This window comes from Rhinatrema bivittatum, unplaced genomic scaffold (assembly GCF_901001135.1).
Source record: "Rhinatrema bivittatum unplaced genomic scaffold, aRhiBiv1.1, whole genome shotgun sequence".
Lineage (NCBI taxonomy): Eukaryota > Metazoa > Chordata > Amphibia > Gymnophiona > Rhinatrematidae > Rhinatrema > Rhinatrema bivittatum.
The window spans coordinates 755,340-771,698 of NW_021820313.1; the positions used below are offsets into that span (position 1 = coordinate 755,340).

Genomic DNA, 16,359 nt, shown 5'->3' on the forward strand with positions numbered 1-16,359 from the left:
TACCCCAAACCAAATGTGCCTGATACTTCGCTTTCGATGCATATCCAGCATGGCCCTCTGCTTCATGGCATGGGAGAGGCTGATACATCAAGCATTTCCAGCATAGCTCTCTGCTTCAACAGCAGGGGAATAAGAAAAGCTGAGGCTTCACGCATATCCAGAATAGCTTCAACTGCAGGGGAGAAGAAAAAAAAAAAAAAAGGATTCGCACTCACAAAGCAGGGAGTAGCTGGCTTGTTACGGCGGTTACTACCCTAAACCAAAAGGGCCTGATACTTCACTTTCAATGCATAACCAGCATGGCTCTCCGCTTCAACGGCAGGAGAGAAGAAAAACAACCAATAGGGGCTGTATGACATAGTCTGGGTAAAGGGAATAAACATGGGTGTAGCTTGCTTATTGCAGCAGTTACTACCCCTACTACCCCTAACTAATCAAGCTAGGTATTTCACTTTGATGCAGCTCCATCACTGCTCTCTACATTAATGGTGGGGGTGGAAGGGAAATAGAACCAAGAGTTAAGAGAAAATGATAAGTATGAGAGAAAAAAATGTGTGAAGCTTGCTGGGCAGACTGGATGGGCCGTTTGGTCTTCTTCTGCCGTCATTTCTATGTTTCTATGTTCCAGTGGTTTTAACTGGGAGCTACAGATAACAGTTTTGTTATTTTCTTTTATGGGTTGATCCTGTAGCAGCATGGGCCTGGGTAGTTATCTGGCTCTGTTGATTTGTTTCCTTACCTCTTGGGTAGGTACTGCAATTCCAAGAATGTCCATTGTAATTTCACTAGATGGGAGGCCCTCACTGAGGGGTTAGAATAGATGAGATTGCACCATAGTGCTTGGCTGTAGACATTAGACCTGGTGGGAAGGGGTGGGTGGAAGCTAGAGGAATGTAGGTATCTATGGCAGGGAGTGGGTTGTCAGTACAATATGGTTCTTGTCTTTCATGGATTTGGACAGCAGTGGATTGTTGTAGGCCTACACTGATGGGTGGGGTGCAGTTTAGGAAATTCTCTAAGGGCTTCTAGTCTAATGTCCAGATGAAAATCTTAGGTAGAAGAGCAGCTTTTTGTGTGTAGGATTTGAGGAACCATTGTTCTAAGTCTGCCATGAAAATGCTGGCAGATTGGGGAGCCCTGCAGATATCCATGGCAGTGCCATTAGCTTGCACATAACAAGTCTTCTTCCAAGCTGAAATAGTTGTGTGTGGACAAAAACTCATGAGACACCATCAGCCAAGATCTGAACAGAGACAACAGCTTCTTGCCTCACTACAAAGATCTATGAGCTTAACTGTTAGAGCATCCTGTGTGTTTGCTTACCTCCATTATCAGCAGGCTATACCAAATGCTATTAACACTCACTCCAGATCCTGTCCTTCCTAATCTGATGCCATCTCTGTTCTGTATATAATTTTACTCGTCTCCTGTACATCACTTCATGCACCTGACAAAAGTGGACTCTGTCCTTGAAAGCTTATACTTTAATAAATTCATCTTTAACCTGCCACTCAGCTCCAGTCTTTCTACCCAAACCTGACAACACTCTCGCTGATGATCTTTCACCACTGGCAGAAGATTAAATATCCTCTACTTTGTTGAAGTAAGGGAATTAAGCATCAGTTCTTTCCTTTTTCTCTCATCAGGGCTCTGCTTTTTTCCTCTCCCTGCTGGGATGCCACCTTCAACTTGGAGTTAAAATGTGCATCTGGCTGCTGCAGTGTGGTTTTTTTTTTTTTTTAACTTCCAACAGTAGCTTACTGCATCAGGCATTAAAAAAATTTAACATAACTGCTAAAAAAAAAAAAAAAAAAAAAAAAAAAAAAAGTGTGTGCTGGAAACAAGCCTATACTTTTTTTTTTTTCCCCCAACATTTAGCTTCTTGCATTGGTCCTTCAGTCTGTTCCCAGGACTGGGTTGAGAAGCACTCATGTAGAGTACTGCAATGGAGAATCTTCCCATGGCAGCATTCATAGCCATTAGGAGTAGATTTGGGGGGGGGGGGGGGGGGGGGGGGGGGGAAAGAGTTGGTAGACACCCTGGTCTTTGGACTCAGTGCCTGCATGACTAGGATTGCCAAAAAAAAAAAAAAAATTCTAATTCAAATACTGTGAGTAACTATATTAGAAGGTGCCTACTTCTTAAGTCAGACCATACTACTAATGTAGGGAACCAGAACTGCTCAACTCCCCTCAGAAAAAAAAAAAAAAATTGGTTCTAGTTGTATTTTTCTTTTAGAAGGCCTTGTTTAATTTATAATTTGTATGGAAATTCATTTAAAAAAAAGTTTTGAAAGAAGACTAAGCAAGCCCAACCAAGAATGAAGTATCATAGGTCAATTTCTCTTGTCCTTCTAGCCCTTACCTCTTCTACAAGAGAAGGCTGGGGTTCTTTTGCTTCAGTCAAAAGTGAGGCTAGGAGGTTTACCATGGGGTTTTTTTTCCAAAATATGGTATGAGTACACTTTTGGGAAGGGTAGGAATATTCCAGCAGAACATACTTGGGAAGTCAGATCACAGTAAAACAAGTAGGAAACAAGGGATTTGTCTAAATGTTTTATTTTGCATTACTCATGACCAAGATAACAAGGAATTAATGTAGGGTTTCTCTTACCTACCCCACAGCACAGTCACAGGAGATCCACACTACATAAGCATACATAATGCCACATCCTCACCCTATGCAGAGTGATTATGGAGCTGCAGAGAAAGCTATATTATAGTGACTGGAATGGCTGCTGGATTCGGGAAACCCTACCTTAAACTTAACACCACAGCATTGAAGAACAAGACCTGCATTACAGGACATGAAGGAATAAAAGCGGCTTTTGTTTACAGTCCTCCCCTCTTTCTAAATAAGTCGTCCCTCAATTTTTTTTTTGTAGTTGCCAGCCAATACTTTAACAGACTACTCTAGAGCAGTTATAAAAAAAAAAATTAAGATAAATTTTCAGATTCTCCAGAAGGATCCCCTGCTAACCACACAGCTAAGAGCAGCACTGGGTGAATTATGTTGTATTGTGTGACGTAAGACTCCTTTTCTTCCCTTTACTTTTGTAGTTCAGTGATGAAGACCCAGATCTGTGCATCCTCCTCTGGGGTACAGGAAACTAGGCCGAAGGAGAGAGCCAGGGCCTCCAAACACAGGTCTTGCTCGAGATTCCGAAGCAGCTTGTCCTGCAGAAGAGGGACAGAAAAAAAAATAATAAGTCCGGAGAGAAACTGATAATACAGCAAGAAAGGGAAGGGTGTGCTGCACAGTAATGTATAATTCTCTTCTCAGCTAGTGCCCACATGGCCTTGGCTAGTCAATTTCACCATTGTTTTTTAAAGATACCTTTTTCTTAAGTTCAAAAGGAAGATGTATCTATTCCCCTCTATTTTGGTGGTTGTACTTTTGCTGAATTGCTTTTTGATTTAATGTGATTTTATCACATGGTTTTATTGTTGTGAAGCTTACGCCTTTTATATGGGTTTTAGTGTGCTGTATGTACGCTGTGAGCCGCCCTGGTATATAAATGAAGTTAGGTCATGTTGCACAGCACCTGGGGAAAGAAAAAACAAAAAAACCACCAACCACCAACCCAAAACTATTGCATACCTTCCCGTAGGAAAAGGCTTGGGATGGGGGCACTGTCATTCCACTTTCCCAAGCCACGCAAGGCTGCAGAACAAGGCTGTCCAATTCCACGGCAAGGCACAGCTCGCTCCCGATGTTGTGCCGGATCTCCTGCTGGGAGCTGTACTCAAAATACTAGGGAAAGAAAGATTAGGGTTCATCCAATCGTCTATGTACAAGAGCTATAGACCCGAGACACACACACACACCCATCACTTCTCTGACCTGCTTATCTGGGACTCCATGGCACTTGCTCAGCCCCAGTTGGTTCTCTCCTTCTTCCATTTCACTGATGTCCAGGCACAGCCCCATTCCTTTGTTCAGGAGCTTTTAAAAAAAAAAAAAAGAAAAAAAAAAAAAGTGGTGGTCACCCCAAGAGTCAGAATTGGGTAATGGGGGGGGGGGGGGGGGGGGGGGGGGGGGGGAAGGGATTTTTGCCCCCACCTCCCTCCAAGCCTGATCATTGAACTTTTGATGACCTCATTAATATTTGGGTCCTCAGAATCAATCTCAAGACAATGCACGGGCATTATAACCAGTTTAAGGTCCCCAACCGCAAGTGATCTTTTCGGGTGCTGCCTGGGACTCCCAGCTCAGACCTTGCTGCAGTCTATGCTCTGTTGCTGCAGAGTGACATTGTAGTACAAAGCTCCTCCAATGGCCGACCTCCCTGTATACAGAAGGATTCCTTCAGATGCCTTTTTTTGGGGCATGGCTGTTACATTATCCTGCCACCTGACCCCCCCCCCCCCACTGGTGTATGTTTTACCACCCCTCCCCTCAAGTTCAGCAGCATTCAAATTAGGGCAAAAAGCCAAAAAAATAAAAAATAAATGGATCGCTCTCAGCTCGTTATTCCAAACCCTGCATTGGATTCCATGCTTGATCTTAGCCATAAGGCTGATAGCTATAGAGGGGGGGATCTGCCCAAATGCATGGGGCTGCTTCTGGGACTCCCCAGCTCAGATCCAGCTGCAGCATAGTGGTGCCCAGTGAATCCTGATGACTGACATGGGGGGGGGAGCCACACAAACTGGGATCTGGCAGGAGCCGCTATATGCAGCTCACCCCCCCCCCCCCCAACCAAAGATTAATCGCTGTGATGATCTTCCCAATATTGGAAAATACACCAGCTGCAGAAGGAAGCGCACCCTGGTCCATGAGAATGGAATCCAAGTGGTGGAGGCAGGGATGAGGGAAGTGTTACCCTTTCCATCCCATAATTCATGGGGGGCAGGAGAAGGGACAGAAGAGAGCCTCAGAACAAGTGCAATAAATGTGGTAGATGGTAGGGGGGAAAAAGCCAATAAAACCCACCCAGAAGATACATCCTAGCTGCCAGTGAAAAGGTTATGACCACCTGTGAAATAATCCCTCCCTACTCAGGAAGTCGCTCAGCTCATAGCCAGAACTCACCAATCCTTACCACAAAAAGCTTTATAATAGCCAACAATACTAAAACTATTGTTGCCTGCAGGTCTGGCTCTTTGTATCCAAGAGGATATTTCACCTTTAAATCACTCAAGGTGAGTAACCTGGTGAACACACAGAGTCTATATGAAAGCAGCATGCAATAGCCTTCTCTCTCCCACCCTCCCCTAATATAATATTTTAACATTGCACCACGCCCTTCTCTTCCATTCGGCTCCAGTGAAATATCCAAGAGGTCTTATAGCTCCCTCTCCCTCCTCATCTGGGGTATGCAGGCAAACCCTGTCCTATTTTGGTGGCCTCCCTGGAAGTCCTCCAGCCTCTCTATCCTCGTGGTGGCACAGCCTCCCGGCTCTTAAGAAAAAAGGATGCTAATATTGCAACACAGGAGCACCATTACAAGACTGGCCCGCCAACATGCAGGAAAAGAAAACCCACCAGCTATCAGCAACCTGTTCCAGCCCCATAAGACGCCTCCTCTTCCTCCCTTCTGGCTGGCCGCACCCACAGGGGGACCCCCCTGTGGTAGCCGCATCCCCACCAACACTCGTTTCATTCTTCCAAGGGCTCCTCCCCCCCCCACCACTGTGGTTGATGGACCCTGGGCCCCACCCGGAATACTCACCAGTCCATAGAAACGTGGGTTGAACTCTGGGATAAAGAAGTCCGGGCGGAGGGTGTGGAGGTACCAGTCGAAGGATTTACAGCCCAGCTGCTCCCGCAGCTGCAGTCTCTGGCTCAGATCCCCGTAGGACTTCTGAGGGGGGTAGAAAGGTACAAGACATCACAGGACAGTGGCTTCAGAAGGCGGCCACAGCCAGACCTCTGGTTCTGGTGGCACAGGCCTGCTGGAGACAGAGACACACAGACACACAGAGAGAGAGAGACTCGCACCGAGGGAAGGGGGTAGTTTGAGAGCAGTTACCTCCTTCAGTATGCGGGCGGCCTCCATGTTCCTGCGGTAGAACAGCACCTTGTACTCGTCCATCCAGACCTCGGCCAGCCGCACCTGGTTCCGGGACACCACATCCATCCCCCCCGGGAAGGAGTGGGGGCTCTCCAGGCGGAAGACATGGCCCACCACCGAGCAGGGCACGATCTCCAGCTGCCCCCCGCACATCCACACCTCAGACAGGACACAAGTCAACATCAGAAAAAGAACGAGGGGAGGGGGGGGGAGGGGGTGTCGCTTGGCCTTTCCATGCCTTATATCTTGGGCAGGGCACCCAGCCCCCCGCTTCCCACACCTTCCACCCCTTACCCTAAATGACATCTCCAGGTTCTCCGCTCCCCAGATCTCCATCTGATGGTCGTACGTGCCAATGCGCTCAAAGAAGGACTTGGAGATAGCAAAGAGTCCCCCGGCCATGGCTGGCGTCCTGCAGGAATGACAGAAAGTTATAATCCCTTCACCCCCCCCCCCCAAAAAAAAAAAAAAAAAAAAAGCAGAGCAGAATGACCGGACTAGTGGGGAGGGAGAAGGGATGTTGGATGTGTCACTCACAAGAAGGGCTGGGTCTCGTTCTTCCGGACGGCCTCCAGGGCTGGGGGCACCAGCTCCCAGGTGAACACCAGAGCCCAGTCAAAGGCCCCGCGGCTATGACTCTGACGCTGGGGGATGGGCCCCTCGAACCGGAAGCTGTGCAGGTCGATGGCGACGATGTCCGGGCTCACCACGCGGGTCTCGTCCAGGGCGACCCGCTCCAGCAGCGGCTCCAGCCAGCCGGGCCAGCACTCGCCTGCAGACGAGAGGAGATGGAGGCACCCGCGAATGCCACACCGGGGGGGAGGGGGGGGGAAATAAAAAATAAAAATCACACAAGCCCATAGCGCCAGGACTTTTCACTCGTGAGCCGGCTACGTGTGCGAGTGCAAGGCTATGCTTCCACCATCTCTACTCACCAGCGCGTGCAAGGTCTCCGCCGTGCCCCCCCCTTGTGCTGATCGTCTCTTCCGTCTGCCCCTCCGATGTGCCCTCTTCCCAAAGCATTGGCTCCCGCCTCTGGTGGGCTCCTCTACTCACAGTGCGCATCCAGGAAGACCAGTGCTTCTGCCTTGGCCCGAGAGGCCCCCAGCAGCCTGGCAGCCACCAGCCCCTTCCTCTTCGGCTGCCGTAGGACCCTCACCACCTGCAGCTGCTTCACGTACTCATCCAGGGGCTCTTTCAGTGCCTCTGTTGGGGAGAAGAAGGAACAGGAGGTGCCCTCCCACCACCACCACCCCCCGAAATCAAGGCCTTCATCAGATCTAGAATTCAGCACCCAGAGGAGCAGGCTAGGCCAGTCCCAGTATTGTTTGAAAATGCACCGCCACCCCTCACTCCACAGTCTTACTACAGGAGATCTCCCAGCTGTCAGGCAGACAAGATGGACCGCCTGCAGGTGATTTCTCATTTCTTATATACAGCGCACATCAGATACCAGATCTGGCCACAGCCGTTTATAATTAAAAAAAAATAAAAATACAACATAAACATATGGAAACAATAAGACACATTAATAGTACTGATCTATACACTTTCCAGTACAGTCTGCACCATTCTCAGTTTAGAATTTGCCCAGGCTATGATAGAGAAAGCTAGGCCTTTACCATTTCCCAAAAATTAAGATATTCTGTTCCTCCCTCACCTCCAGTGGTGCAGAGTTCCACAACCCAGGACCACAGACTACTGAGGCCATCCTTTTCCTGTTTGATACTTTACAGACGTCTTGTCTAGATGGAACCCAACACCAAAGCCACTGATTCCGAGTGTAGGTTACGGACATAAAACTGTTAAATCTTCTCATAGATAATCCGCACCCCCCTCTATTTAACGCCTTATAACATCAGGTCCTTAGCTTAAGATTAGCCCGCTTTTCAATAGGTAACCGATGAAGAGGCATCGCTGCTAGAGGCCAAAAATCAAACGCACTGCCCTGTTTTGCACCACCTGTAAACGTTGTAAGCTTTTTTTCTTTTAGGAAGACCCACCAATACCACACTACAATGATCTAGTACTGGACAGACTAACGCCTGAGCCACCAATCTAAAGACAGGAAGAAGAAAAAAAAAAGACACACTGACCACTGCTGCAGGAGCGAGTGTCAAGGTGCCCCTGCCAGATGCCATGCATGCGGAAGGGGGTGGAGGGAGGTCAGGACTCACCGTGCTGACTAGCATCGTCCACCAGGAGGATCTCGCGCAGCAGCAGGCGGGGGGCGGTGTAGAGCACGCTGTGGACCGTGCGCAGCAGCGTCGACCACGCTTCGTTGTGGAAGACGATGATCACGCTGACCGAAGGTAGGGCTGGACAGCGCCTGAACCTTTTCTCCACGCACCTTTTGGGGGTGGGGGGAAGACAGAGGAGAACAGTGATGGGTGGTTAGAGTACCACAGAAGTTAAACAGCAAAGGGAATCATTAACAGCAGCTGAAGGGCTTCATAAGAAAAAAAAAATCAAACCAAAAAAAAAAAAGCTAGGGTTGGAAGGAATAACAGGTTACTGTCTAGAACTGTGGACAGACAGGGCTGGGTTGGACCTCAGCAGAACATTCATTTAGTCTACTGCTCACTTGTAACTATGGGCCCCTTAAGCCATCTAATCCAGCCTGCTCTTAAAATCCTCTGGCGACAGAGAGCCCGCTACCTCCCCATTCCAGTGCCAGACTCCCATCACACCCTATAAACTCCAGGAGGCAGCTCTTTGGCACAATGCCAGCACCAAGAAAGGCATTAGCAGCAGTAAGGTTGAGAGATTGAAATCATACCACCCACACCCTGGCTTACGAATGAAGTTAGTGTCCCTCAAGGTGTGTGCAGAGCGAAACCCATTTTGAGACACTCCCCCCCCCCCCCCCATTAGAAAGGTCTTCCTAATGTCTGAACCAGGACTTAAATTCAGCCAGAGCTATCTGGTATACAGCGCCAGTAAAATATTTGGGCAAAGCACCTTGCAAGGGAGTATTCTGAATCCTCGCAGGCTGACCATGCTGAGCTTTGGCTGCATGAGACCGGCACAGATTACGCGTGGTGCCAGCCCCTGCAGAAGCAGGAAGCATCTTGCAGGACCCCACGCCAAGTTCCTCTGCCACCCCCAACCCCCACTATGATTTTGTCTGCCTGTGGCAGGGAGCAGCACAAGCAAATAAGCTTGACACAGTTTTAAGTCCTGGTCTACTCTAAATCTCTTCACCATCATTTAAGCCAATGGCTTCCAGCCCTAGCCCCAGTGGAGATGAGAACCACCAATCCCCATTTTTACTATAACCCGCTTATCAGGTATCAACTGAAGGCTACAGTGAAGTCCCCTTCCGTTTTAGTTTCTCCTACACCAAATAAACCCAACTCCCTCAGCCTCTCATGGGTTGCATTATCCGGGCCTCTCATGTCATCCTCTCCTCTGGCACTTCTTGAAGAATGGGACCTAGTACTACTGGACATGGTAGGCCAGGAGAAAAGTCTAGTTTGTTTTTCCAATATCTGCTGCTAGAGGTACGAGCAAACACCAGATCACTTGGGAGCAGGCTGAGCAGAGTCCTGGTTTTCTCCCCATGTTATGCTGGGATCTGTAGTCCCTGCTGATTACAAAATGGAATTACAATGTCATAGACACAACAGGGGGGCAATGGCAGGACTGGCTCAGGCTTGCCCCTGCTGGCATGAAGCTCACTGGTACGCAAGTGGAGCATGAAATAAGATACATATCCCACAGCAACAAGCTTTTGATGTTCCCATCTTACTCAGGGGGCCTGGTGTCTGGTCCAAGATCCCGATGCAGAGAGATGCGGTCACTGACGAAAGTATTCAAGTTGTGCCTCACGTAGCCCATCCTCAGCTCCATCTCCTCTTGCATGGTCAGATCAGACAACCAGTAAGCCCTGCCCCCTGCACCAGGGAGCCGGGGGTCCTGGTAAGGCCGCTGGAAGTGGGGCAGGAGGTCCATGGCAGAGTAGTAGCCCGGGAGGCAGGCTGCAGGCCCCATCTCTTGCGACGGCTTCTTGGCAGCCGGACGGATCTGCAGCCGGGGAGTGATGTTGCCACTGCGGATGTTCGACATGATGCTCGCCACTGGGTCCCCAGGATCAAAGGCTGCTGCATCCTCCGGCTGGTGCTGCAGCTCCTGATACACCCAGGCGGGGTCAGAGAGGAACCAGTGCATGAGGAATAGCAGCAGGAGGGAGACAGAGAGGCAGAGGCAGAGAAACAGCAAGACCATCCTCCATAGCTTTCTACGTGGGAGCCACATAGCCCAAGCCCTGGGAAAGGAAGGGGGGAGGTGATGGTGAAAAATCACAGGGGGCTGAAAGGGAAGGAGAAAGAAACAAACATCAGAAGGTGTATAAGAATTCCTTTCAGAGACAGGAATGCTTTCATCTACTGAAAGCCCAACTGAGGATACATTAAGATCTTCAATTACTTAACTAGCACAAAACAACCACTTTTGGTAGCAAGAAGTCCCAGCCCTCAAGGACAACAATTTAGAGTCTAAATACATTCATATCTGGTCTTTGATAGAAAGGTGCATTGAGCCCTTCAGTCATACTCATCTTATTCAAGAGCAGCTACTTCAGCAGGCAACAACACACCCCAAGATAAGTCTCTATTCATCCTCCATCTCCCAACAGAAAGTTCCCAGACCCTAGAGAAGTTTGTGGAAGATATGAGACCTTATCCTCTCAATGGACATGCTATACACCCCACAGGAGAGGAATGCAGTTAGAAAAATCGTTGTGCAGTTCACAGGGTGGGGGTGGGGGGCTTACCAAGACCAGCAAGTCTTTAGAAACACCCCCCCCCCCCCATATAGGACTATCTATAAGTATAGACCGATGTCTCATAGGGCCCCACCCTATGAGAGACCAGATGAACCCATCTGGAAAGCTAGGCAATAGAATGGAGTAGGCCACAGGGTGATGGCCTGGCTACCTTTTAGCCCATTGCAGAAGCAGGGGGGGGGGGGGGGTATGGTCTAGCAGCAGAGGTTTGTTCCCCCCACCCCAAGCCATAAATAGCTACAGCTCCAAATTAATTGAAAAAAGTACCAGTTTAAGTCTCCCCCACCTAGAAGTGTGCAGTAGTATGCACCCCTACAAAGATACCAACCAATTTTTCAGCTTAATTATAAGCTAACAGACCAAAAACGATTACCCCCACTATAGCCTTTCTGCCCAGCTATTCTTAGGTAAAGCAACTAAATTACAGACCAAGCGCTAAAAAGAACCACTATGCCGGCTCAACAAATAACAGACACCACTACCACTACCACCCACCCCTCCTGGAGAAATGCCTCCATACACGATAGCAGAACAAAGCAAAAGCCATAAAACTCACATGTTGGAGGGGCTCTTTAAATAGTGCTGCCCCAGGGTGGGGCTGAAGAAGGTGATTAATGTCAAGGAACGCAATTATAGAACAATTCACAAGTACTTTTTTATTTAATTTTGAATAGCTGTGGCTTTTTCTTATGTTCTTATATGTATATATACATATATATATTTCTTTATATATTTCTTTATATACATTTTCAGGCACCTTGGGCGGCCGTGATTGGCAAAAGGGGGAAACCGAACGGGTCCTAGGAAGTCCCCGCCCCCTTCCCTTCATGCCTTAAAATAGGCTCCCCGCCTCCGCATCCTCCTCGCCATTCGATTGGCTGCCGGGGCGGCGGCGCGGGCTTTAAATCCGCGGGAGGCGGAAGTGACTTCCTTTTCGGCTGGCGCTGGGTGTCGGAAGGTCGCAGTGAAGCTAAGACGGGTAAGATGGAAGGAAGGGAGCGAGCGAGCGAGTGCGGGAGGCGGTGACTCGTATCCGTCTCCATCCTCCTCCCGTCCGCACACGATACCGAAGTCGGGGTGCTCCTTCTGCGGCCTGACATGGGTTGCTTGATGTGGCAGGTGCTACGGACTGGTGCGGCGTAGAGGAGCTGCTCTTAGGCCTGTAAAAGGATTAGGGGGGGGGAGAAGGAATCCAAGATGGTGGCTGTTAGGCTTCTCTCCTGAGCCTCCTCTTCCCCCCCCCCCCCCGATTCAATCCGCCGGCGCCATCCTGCGTCCAATGCTTGCTCCGTACGCTGATAGCGAGAGGGGGGGCCGATCCAGCCGCCATTCCTCTTCTCCGACCCCGCATGTCCTTATAGTGGCTTTTATTTTAGGGGGGGGAGGGGGTCTGAATTCTAAATCTAGTACTTCTGCTGTTTGTCACCGATCTCCGGGGGGGGGGGGTCCTCTGGCTTCTTTAGACTCTCGCTGAAAGCTTTTCGGGGAGGAACCTTGTGAGCAGGTGGTGCGGGCTGCTTCCTGGCTACTTGAGATTTGTGTTAAAATCCCACCGTCCCCTTAGTGCTTTGTACGCGATTTTGGGCCATGAGCTCTGGGACTGTGAGCCCTCTGATCCATGTTTTTAATTGCGGGATTTGGGCTAGGAGATGTTCACCATAGGGACTTTGCAGCCGTGCACTCTTATTTATTGGCAACCAGGCCTAGATTTCATAATAGGCACACTAGGCGTGTGTCTATGGTGGCACAATTCAGGGGGATAAGAGGCCAGCTGAAGGCTTGCTGACTCGGCTGTGCTGACTCTCACTGGGCAGAGAAGCCTTCTGCTTCCTGCTCCTGCCGCAGAGAAGAGGGGAAGGATGAATCTTGAAGGGATAAAGAAAACAGTTCTGTTCCTTGTTATAGCACTTCCACGGCCCATCTCCTCCCCCCCATTTTCCTGTACAGGAGGAGAGGGTTGAGGCCTGAGCATATAGCAGGGAGCAAACCAAAACCCTGCTCCCTAATCTAGTCTCTCTTCTTACCAATTCAAGAATGAGGAGAGGTGAGCCTGGAGTTTTTAAAGCAGAGCAAAGATAACTCCTGTACTGGTTGCAGAGCAGGGCTCAACACACAATTGGACACATGTCCATATCTCCCCATGCAAAACAGGGATTAGGAGGTCCCAAACGCACAAAGCTAATGGTGCTCATCCCATGTAAAGTACGTGTAGATGAGGCTATTAGCTAATCTCCCCCTCACAATGCAAAAAAATTCCCATATGGGCAATGCACCCTTGCAACACCTCAAATTTTATGCCAGCTCAGGGCTGGCGTAAAGGTCTACTGCGCTCAAGGGCTCACTGTAAAAACCCCACATTCTTGCTTCCTGCGGTCCCTCCTAGTATGGTGGTACGAAGTAGGAGGGTCCACAAAGAGCAATCAGTTAAAAAAAAGTGTGAAACGAATTTCTAGGTGCTGGTAGTGGGAGAAAGATGCTGGTTTTGAGCATCTGTTTCCTAACCTGCACTGACAGCCACCTTTCCTGGGCACCTGATGTCACGGAGACACTAGGAATGTAAAACTTTCCCTAGCACCACCTTTTTACTGCAGCAGTTAACTTAAAATATTAAATAGGGTGACTAGGAGAGATGGATTGCCACTGTTAGCGGGCACTCAATCATGAGCACCTGTTTTATGCATGCCGGTATCGCATTGACCTGACTGTGCCTTGCACTTTCTGCTCTGTCCCTTGTTTGGGGAGGTGGGGGGGGGGGGGTGGTGGCAGCAAAATTCTAAGTCGATCACTGTTAGCAATATTGGTGATCTTGGCTTCTGGTCCTGCTTCTCTTACCATTTCATAATGGCAAGATCTTGTCCTCTACTCTTTCACAAACAAAGATCTTTGGGCCAGATAATCCCTCCTGATAACCTTTCCTGCTTATTACTGCAGTGGTCTCCTGTGTTTGCAGGAGCAGCAGCGAGGAAGGACAGATGATGCTGATACAGACACGGGGACCACCTCTTCCTCAGGTTGGTGGGGGTTATGTCATTAAGTTGAGATCAGTAGCCTTGGCTGGGAACAGGAGTGATGAGCCTGTCAGACTAGAGTCTCTGAGCTGTAATGAAGCCACCTCGCAGCGCACTGACTCGTTCCCTGCGAGCACGGGCTAATATGGCCCGGGGCTCCCATGCTCTACTTAAGTGTGCTGTGGTGTATTTGCAGGTAGATTCCAGTCCTTGGTGTGTGATTGTAACTGTGAGAAGATCCTGTGGATGAAGACTGGGGAGGGCCCCTAGCTGAGGTGAGCTTTCATTGACTTAACCTGGAGTTACTTTGAAGAGATGATGGGTGATTTGGGGAATGATGAGCCACTGACTAGAGTCTCTGAGCCTGTGGTGATGTGACCTCGCAGCGCACTGACCCCCTTCCCTGCACGGGGCCTGGGAGCCTGTCCTTTCTGTGTTTAGTGTGTAACCCCCTGTATCTGTATTTGCAGGGGGGGGCCTCAGAGCAGCTGCCAAATGTTGGAAGACGTAAGGCAGGGACACCCTGCCCATGGTGAGTGTTGGGTTCACAGGAGCGAGAGTTCCCTTGGCTCACTGCTCCCAGTGGCAATGGAGATCTTGACTAGTCCCTCACAGCGACAAGTTTGTAAAGTCTGCTCTTCTGTTGCCCATTGCAGGTGAAGGTGGAGTGAAACGGTGACACGTGCAAAGTTGTAGTGGCCCAATCTGTATGCACACTCATGCCTTTCTTGGAGTCTGCATGAAGAAGCCTCAGCACAGGAGCTGCTGCCACTGGGCCTCCTTTCCAGCCTTGTCTGGACAACAGAGCTGGGGGTGGGGGGAGCCAAGCTGCATCAACATGAGCTGCTGTGCTGGAGGAGAGGCAGAGCCACAGAATTTCTTCCCTTAATAGCAGATGGAATGTTGCCTGTTTTCAGGCTAAACATGGGCTGATGGGTGATGAGTGCTGACTTCTGCATACCTACGGAGATATATTGTGTTCTGTGCTCTGTAAGCTGGTCTGTATTTTCACAAAGCCAAGACAGTTAAATAAACAAGTCTGTGTAGAGCAGCTTTGGTGTGTGGCTGTTTTTCTTTTTTTTGAAGACTAACCCCCAAGCTTTACCTCAATGGAGAATCCTGGTGTCTGCTGACAGGATGGCAGGCACCTTAGCTTGGACAGGAGTGGGCCTTCCCTGCAATTTCTAACCACAAAGCCTTAACTCCCACCACATTTAATTACTTCCCTACCTCCACAAGCAGTGTTGCTGCATCACTTTTGTTTCTTTTTCACTTGGTGTGGCTGTGCCATCACATTCATGGATGATGAAGTTTCTTGGTACACAGTTGCAGTGATGAATGATCAGCCACACCAATGCAGCAGCCTAAAGGCTTGTGTGGTGGCTTTAAAGCCAACTGTTGGCCTTTTAAATAAAATTACAGGCAGTGTATCTGCTATGGGGGTTGGATAGCAGTAGTAGGCTACTCTACTTTGCTGTCCTGGGAGCCCTTTTGAATTTTTTTTTGGGTGGGGCCTGGGTGTTGCTGGTTTCTTACCCTCCTGCATGGGCCCCAGGGACAGTTCATAGGGTTTTTGAAATAATCCCTGTTTGACCCACTAGTTGCCACCTGTACCCTGTCACTTATAATGAGCGGTGCACTTTTTTTCTTTTCTATCTGACTAAAGAATTATTGCTACATTTTTCTGTCAGGGTCAGGGGGCAAGCTAAGATGATTGTAGGGGGGGGGGGAATCACAGAGCTTGCTATCCAGTTGTATAACCCTCCTTCAGCCATCCTCGGTAAGTCTCGCCCTGCCTGCCTTACCGGTTTCCCAGAGACAGAGGTACATTAACGTCTCTGAGCTAAGGTTAGCAGTGGACAAGAGAGAAGACCTGCCCGCCAGAAAAGCTATGGATGCCTGGAAACTTGTCCCAGCTTGCCCTATCGACAAGAGCAGAGGCGCAGACGGGATCCAGGCAGCCAGCAAAAGGAGGCGGCCCATAACCCTCCTGAGTGTGTACCCCTCCCATCTCAGGTGCCCTGCGGCTGCGGAACTGGAACGTGGTGGGTGACTCACGGCTGAAAGCTTAAGCGGTGCCGGTGACTCCCGTGGCGCACGTGCATCAGGGGTGCGTGCACCCGGGCCGGAATAGGCTGCTATGTTTCTAGCCAACCGCAGGACCGACTCCTTTCCAAGGGGGCGAGCTGCGTTCAGGTCGCCAAAGCGGGATTGGGAGGGGGAGGGGCATTATGGCCTGGGCTAAGAAAAATTCACCGCGCAAAGAAAGCGGGGGAGGCTGCTTGGTCGCCTCCGCCTTCTTTTGTCATTTCCTGCCCTCGTTCGGACCGCAGCCTTCGATTACAATTGGAGACCGAGTTCATAAATCGCGCCGGATCCGCCGTGGCAGGGCCGTCCCTCCCTCCCTCCCCGGCTCCGCATTTTGCCTCCCTCCCCAGCCAGGGCTGGGCTTCTCCCAGCTGTTTCCGGGGCTGACGTCCTTCCCTCTCCGATCCTCCAGGACACAAGAGGGAGCCGCGGCGCCGATCCTAATCCCCGGGGGGGGGGGG

At 49.8% G+C, this 16,359-nt stretch overlaps 1 protein-coding gene and 1 long non-coding RNA gene across 4 annotated transcripts; one reads left to right on the forward strand and one right to left on the reverse strand.

Annotated features, from left to right (window-relative positions):
- Nucleotides 1–2,542: 2,542 nt before the first annotated feature.
- Nucleotides 2,543–11,352, reverse strand: LOC115081454 (polypeptide N-acetylgalactosaminyltransferase 6-like). The gene is made up of 11 exons (XM_029585924.1): nucleotides 11,298–11,352; nucleotides 9,768–10,327; nucleotides 8,194–8,366; nucleotides 7,073–7,222; nucleotides 6,554–6,788; nucleotides 6,311–6,428; nucleotides 5,975–6,175; nucleotides 5,675–5,806; nucleotides 3,844–3,945; nucleotides 3,601–3,753; nucleotides 2,543–3,176 (listed from the first exon to the last, which is right to left on the reverse strand). The coding sequence occupies exons 2-11, from the start codon at nucleotides 10,271–10,273 to the stop codon at nucleotides 3,048–3,050; spliced, it is 1,899 nt and encodes a 632-aa protein (XP_029441784.1). The 5' UTR covers nucleotides 10,274–10,327; nucleotides 11,298–11,352; the 3' UTR covers nucleotides 2,543–3,047.
- Nucleotides 11,353–11,662: 310 nt separating this feature from the next.
- Nucleotides 11,663–14,861, forward strand: LOC115081455. Of its 3 annotated transcripts, none has more exons than XR_003853809.1 (5): nucleotides 11,663–11,781; nucleotides 13,734–13,813; nucleotides 14,007–14,085; nucleotides 14,281–14,342; nucleotides 14,467–14,861. It is a non-coding gene; the product is annotated as an uncharacterized LOC115081455 (long non-coding RNA). The 3 variants fall into 3 exon arrangements; XR_003853808.1 differs by having other exon boundaries at nucleotides 11,682–11,781; nucleotides 13,753–13,813; XR_003853811.1 differs by lacking the exon at nucleotides 11,663–11,781 and adding an exon at nucleotides 11,907–11,921.
- Nucleotides 14,862–16,359: the final 1,498 nt, after the last annotated feature.

Excerpts from the sequence above, each read along its gene's own strand:
- LOC115081454 (XM_029585924.1), bottom strand. The coding sequence starts at position 10,273 with ATGTGGCTCCCACGTAGAAAGCTATGGAGGATGGTCTTGCTGTTTCTC. Across the intron at positions 8,367-9,767 it reads CCAGACACCAGGCCCCCTGA|GTGCGTGGAGAAAAGGTTCA; the intron begins GTAAGATGGGAA and ends CACCCCCAAAAG. Across the intron at positions 3,946-5,674 it reads ACCCACGTTTCTATGGACTG|CTCCTGAACAAAGGAATGGG; the intron begins GTGAGTATTCCG and ends TTTTTTTAAAAG.